Genomic DNA, 6000 nt, shown 5'->3' with positions numbered 1-6000 from the left:
CCCACAGCTCGTGCTGGCTGCGCAGAGGGCCAGAGGACCTGCAAGTAGGTGGAGAATACCGCGGATTTTTTTTTAGGCGCACTTTTGTGGCGCGAAAACGGGCGTCCAGCGGTCGGGGACTGCGCCGTTCTAGGCGCGTGTGGAAACTTGGGCCCGTAGTGCCTACATTTTGGTAGGAAGAACGAGGAGAGGCAATATAAACTAAAGTGTACAATTTTTAAGGTGGTGCATGAACAGAGACTTGGGGTATATGTGCACAAATCGTTGAAGGTGGCAGGGCAGGTTGAGAAGGCAGTTAAAAAAAGCATACGGGATCCTGGGCTTCATAAATAGAGATATAGAGTACAAAAGCAAGGAAGTTATGATGGACCTTTATAAAACACTGGTTCTCCTCAACTGGAGTCTTGTGTCCAATTCTGGGCACTGCACTTTAGGAAGGATGTGAAGGCCTTAGAGAGGGTGTAGAAAATATTTACAAGAATTGGTTCCAGGGATGAGGGACTTCAGTTATGTGGATAGATTGGAGAAACTGGGGCTGTTCTCCTTAGAGCAGAGAAGGTGGAGAGTAATTTAAGAGAGGTGTTCAAAATCATGAGGGGTCTAGACAGAGTAGAGAGACACTCTTTCCTTTGGCGGAAGGTTGAGAACCAGAGGACACAGACTTAGTGATTGGCAGCAGAACCAAAGGCAACATGAGGAAAACATTTTTAACGTGGCGAGTGGTTAGGATTAGGAATGCGTTGCATGAAAGGGTAGGCGGAGGCAGATTCAATCGTGGCTTTCAAAAGGGAATTGGATAAGTACCTGAACGAAAAAAATTTGCAGGGTTATGGGGAAAGGGCGGGGGAGTGGGACTAGCTGAAGTGCTCTCGTAGAGAGCTGGCGCAGGCTTATGAATGAACATAAGAAATAGGAGCAGGAGTAGGCCATTTGGCCTCTCGATACAGACAATGGCCTCCTTTTGTGCTATAACCATTCTATGGGCCCCAAGTTTCCACACGATAAAAAACGGGCGCCCCTCCGAGCTGGGCGCCCGTTTTTCGCGCCGAAAAAAAACCGCGCGATTCTGGAGCGCCCTGCAGCTCCATGTCTGCTTGGCGCGGCGCCCAGGGGGGCAGAGCCTACCACTCGCGCCGATTTTGTAAGTGGGAGGGGGCGGGTACCATTTAAATTAGTTTTTTTCCTGCCGGCAACCCTGCGCGTGCGTTGGAGCGTTCGTGCACGCACAGTGTGAAGGAAACATTGGCACTCGGCCATTTTTGTAGTTCTTTGTAGCTGTTTAATTTTTGAACATTTTTTAATAAAAGCACATTGCCATCAGCACTGAGGCTTCTTGCAGCAGTGAGAAGGTTGCAGGAAGCCTCAGAAGTTGAGGCAGCCGTTTCCCGACGGCCTCTCCCCCGCCCGCCGTCGGGAATGGCTGCTCAACTTGAGGCTTCCTGCAGCATTCTCCCTGGCTGAAGCACTTTCACACAGATAGGAAGATAGTTTATTTAATCTTTTCTTTGCTTATAAATTTTTATTCAGGTTGGATTTATTTGTATAATATTTGTAGAAGTATAAATAAGGATTTATTATAGAATTTAATGACTTCCCTCCACCCCCCCCCCCCCCCCACTCTCGTTCTGGACGCCTAATTTGTAACCTGCGCCTTATTTTTTTAATGTGTAGACAAGATTTATTCAGTTCTACAAAAATCTTCACTTGCTCCATTCTAACTTAGTTTGGAGTACGTTTTCACTGTGGAAACTTTGAAATCAGGCGTCAGTGGCCGGACACGCCCCCTTTTGAAGAAAAAATTCTGTTCCAAAGTGAAACTGTTCTACCTGACTAGAACTGCAGAAAAAAAATGTGGAGAATTGCGATTTCTAAGATAGTCCATTCTCCACCAGTTGCTCCTAAAAATCAGGCGCAAATCATGTGGAAACTTGGGCCCTAAAATTCTATAAGTGCAGAAAAATGACCCAACTAGCAGTACTACCATTGCACAGATTTCAGCAAGGACACTGTTTGGATGTTTACTAAAAACACACACTGCAGTCCAATCAGGATTTATGGTTTTTGGTATGTATTTCTAAGCATTTTTTCCATTTGCACTATAATTAATTGGTGCTTTCATTTATGTATTGTTAAAGGAACAAAGTTGATTAAAAACTGAGACCTCTAGTGTCAGCCACATATTGCGTAGTCTGGTGCAGCAAGCACTAAATTCAAGAGGACTATCGGCAAGAAAGTCAGGACGGGATCTTGAATTGTCAGATGTTCTCAATAATTCTGAGATTTACACTGAACAATACACGGATCTGGTGTTAATACCATACTCATACTGGTTTTATGTTGGTGTGAAAAACTGAGGCAAAATATTGGTGGAAATATTCAAGCGATAAACTTGTGTACACTTGTCATTTATGTCTATCTAGACAATTATTTGGCTCTACAAAACTGAAAACTAATAGTATTAGACTACTTCTTCAATCAATCTCAAAATAGCTTTTTTTGAAATGGGAATTTTTTCCACAGCTGTTTTTAACTAGTTATTTTTAAAGTTGCACAGCGATCAAGAGAAATTGGTCAGCTCAATATACTTACGTCAATCAGATGTTTAACTTCATGCTTCTTGAGATCACTGCTGATTTTGGCTGCTAGCAGTAAGCAGGCACCAGAGCAAAGCTTTCTGTTCTGCTTATTGACTTTGCCTTGGAGTACAAGCTTCTCAAAGTAAACAAATGATAAAGCCACAGTACAAGGTTCCAGATTACACTCTTCTGCCAGGTTCCGCATCTCCCGTTTCAGACTGCCAAGGAAACAGAAAAATGCACTGAAACCATTTGGTGACTTTAAATTCATAATTAACACTAACATATCAAAACCACTACATTTTTTATTTGCTCTTATTCCCTCCCAGGCTCAGCATTGTTACAACTTTCTCATACTGTCACTCTAGTTTGACCGATGAAAGACTGCCTCCACAGACACATGCAATATATTTACTGACTTTATAGTGGTCATATCTTTAGGTTACACTGAAGTTAATGCAAGTTTTGACTGAAATTACTAAGTCTGCCTTTATAGTAACAAACCACCAAAGTACCTCTGCGCATACTAAAGACCTAGAATTAGCACAATATTAGATCAATAGTGATAGGAGTACTTAAATGTTTTAACTGGAAGAAGTTGACATGGGAATCTTGCCAATTGATACACCACATAGAAACATATGGATCACAAATCTAACCAAACACAAGACTGATTATTACTTCATGCCTGAATACAATCAACAGAAACATGACTTCAACCACCATACAGAAATGTTACTAGTCAGGATAGTGCACTTATCCTTGTAAGTAGATAGCAAAAAAATTAATGCTCGTGATGAACAAATTTCAGTAAATACTGCTGAAAGTTAGCCTTTTATTTGAATAGTTTGTTAACTTGGATAAAAGCAATTTAAAACTCAGTTTAGCTCTCATCTACATTGAGATTTACTGAAATCATGCCGCAAGAAGCATTCGTAACATAAAAAGCCACTCAAAGGCTATTCGAGATTCTGTAGGTAACCATTCCATGCAGAAAGACACAGACCAGAATGGTTCCAGATTCGATCACTAGTCTGTGCTGAGTTAGCCTATCAGATGTTAGGGGCATTACAACTGGGGTTTTGTTGGAGGCCGGGGGGGGGAAAAGAGAAAGAACAGCCAGGGTTACCACTCTAGGGGCCCAAGTTTCGAGCCGCGCCTAAAACGGCGCAGCCCGACCTGGACGCCTGTTTTTCGCGCCACAAAGTGCGCCTAAAAAAAACCCTCCAGATTCTCCAGCTCCCTGCAGGTCCTCTGGTCCTTGGCGCAGCACAGCACAAGCTGTAGGGGGCGGAGCCAGGTCCCTGCGCTGAAAACAGTGCCGGGACCTCTGCACATGCACGCTACAGTGGGCACGCATGTGCAGTAGCTCCAGGCGCCCAAAACTGTGTGGGAGGGGCCGAAGCACGCAGCCCCTAGCCCTGGCCGAATGGCCTCACTGGGGCTGCATGAATAAGGCTCCTCCCACGGCCAGCTCCTGCTTCCTCTCAACCCGACTCGACTCCCGCTTCCCGCCTCCGGACTGGACCCGACACCGACCTGACTCCCGCTCCCCCCCCCCCCCCCCAACCTGGACCCGACCCCCACTCCCCACTCTCCCCCTCCCGCCCCCCCCCCACCCACCCCCGGCACCGGACCAGACACCGACCCGACTCTCGCTTCCCCCGCCCCCGGACTGGATCCGACCTGACCTCCCTCCCCCCGACCCGAACCGACCTCCCTCCCACCACCCCCCCGACCCGCGCTCCCCCCGACCCGACCCAACGCCACCTACCTGTAAAATCTGGTGCTGGGGACGGGCCCTGCCCAAAGTCTCGGGCCCGGTCCGTTCAGCCTCCCCCCCCCCCCCCATCTCCCCCCCTCCCCTCGCTGTTAGAAACACAGACAGACAGAGAATGAGAGACACACACAGACAGACAGAGAGAGAGATAGAGACACTGACAGAGACACAATGGGGGGGGGGGGGTGGGGGCATCCCAGCACGCTGTTGGAGGGCTCCCGGTGCTGCAGTCGGTAAGTAGCAAATGTTTTATTTATTGAATTAAAAAAAAATTATTTCTTATTAATTTTTTTTGATTGATTTATTGATGTATTTATCATTTATTATTGATAATGGCTCTTTATTTGTAAAACTGAAGTGTTTAATGTTTGTAAACTTTCCTTTAAACCCCCCCCCCCCCCCACCCTACGCCTGATTTGTAACCTACGCCTGATTTTCTAAAGTGTAGACAAGGTTTTTTCGCGCGTACAAAAATCTTCACTTACTCCATTCTAAGTTAGTTTGGAGTAAGTTTTCACTGACGAAACTTTGAAAAAAGGCGTAAGTGGCCAGACACGACCCCTTTTGAAAAAAAAAATTCTGTTCCAAAGTGAAACTGTTCTAACTGACTAGAACTGGAGCAAACTAAATGACGAGAATTCCGATTTCTAAGATACTCCGTTCTACACCAGTTGCTCCGAAAAATCAGGAGCAAATCATGTGGAAACTTGGGGCCTAGGTCACTATCCAGGGACACCTGTTTGAAAGAATTGCTGGAGAACAGGACGCAGGTCAGATATTTGAATAGTCTGCTGGTTTAAACTCACTCCTAAACAATGGCTACTTAGGCTTGGCACCAGAGGAAAACTGGTGCGTGTGGAACTATAACCTCGGCAAGGTGCCAATACCTTCAGGAAATGGGGTAAAATTAGCAAGAAAAATATAAAAGTTTAAAATGATGGAAGGAAAACAAAAATTGTAATTCTGATAGGTAAAATACATTTGTGCTTGGTTTATCTTAAATACGAGAGTTCCTAAAAATGGCATATCTGCTTTGTATTTTTCCTTCATTAGATAAATTTACCTTCTTATCTTACTAAGAGTCAGCTTAATGTGAGGAAATTTCTCCTTGAAGGTTTCATTCATATCCTTTTTCAGGTCGGACGGTTTCACATATTCAATGACTGTGGTCTGGCAAAACGCAAGAAAATTCATTGGTGAAGTTGATCACAACATTGTACAAAATGGTTGCAGGTCTCAATTACTCTATAATGTTGAACATTAACACATGCATACCAATAGCTACTAACTTCATTGAGAATTTGTAAAAATTTGGAATTGGTGTCAAACAAAATAAATCTTGCCTGGTGAAATGCCAAATATGAGGAGCGACTGAATATTTTCAGGGCTCTTTTAGAGCAAAACAATTACCGTATATACTCGCGTATCATGCGACTTTTGAAGACCTAAATTGTAACCTAAATTTGGGAGGTAGCATGATACGCGAGATACAAAATTTGCGGGTGTGAAGTGCTGGCCAAGATTAGGCTGTTAGGCTGTTAAGCAGACCGTATCCACGCTGAATCTCGGCAGGTATCTCCTGGGCTGGATTGCAGCCTCTATTGTCACTTGTACTGTATCTTTGCTGTGGTCTAGAGATCGCCA

At 44.7% G+C, this 6000-nt stretch overlaps 1 protein-coding gene across 1 annotated transcript in view; it reads right to left on the bottom strand.

Moving 5' to 3' along the window:
- The window catches only part of LOC139277085 (CDK5 and ABL1 enzyme substrate 2-like), a 51264-nt gene that overhangs the window by 5011 nt on the left and 40253 nt on the right, over positions 1-6000 (bottom strand). The window contains exons 7-8 of the mRNA XM_070895097.1: positions 5420-5526; positions 2590-2794 (exon numbers count right to left, since the gene is read on the bottom strand). Coding sequence (XP_070751198.1) covers positions 2590-2794; positions 5420-5526 — 312 coding nt within the window. The remainder of the gene's footprint in view (positions 1-2589; positions 2795-5419; positions 5527-6000) is intronic.

Source organism: Pristiophorus japonicus, chromosome 12 (genome assembly GCF_044704955.1).
Source record: "Pristiophorus japonicus isolate sPriJap1 chromosome 12, sPriJap1.hap1, whole genome shotgun sequence".
NCBI classification, from domain to species: domain Eukaryota; kingdom Metazoa; phylum Chordata; class Chondrichthyes; family Pristiophoridae; genus Pristiophorus; species Pristiophorus japonicus.
The sequence above is the reverse complement of the archived record's forward strand: the minus strand, read 5'-3'. Positions and strand labels throughout refer to the sequence as shown.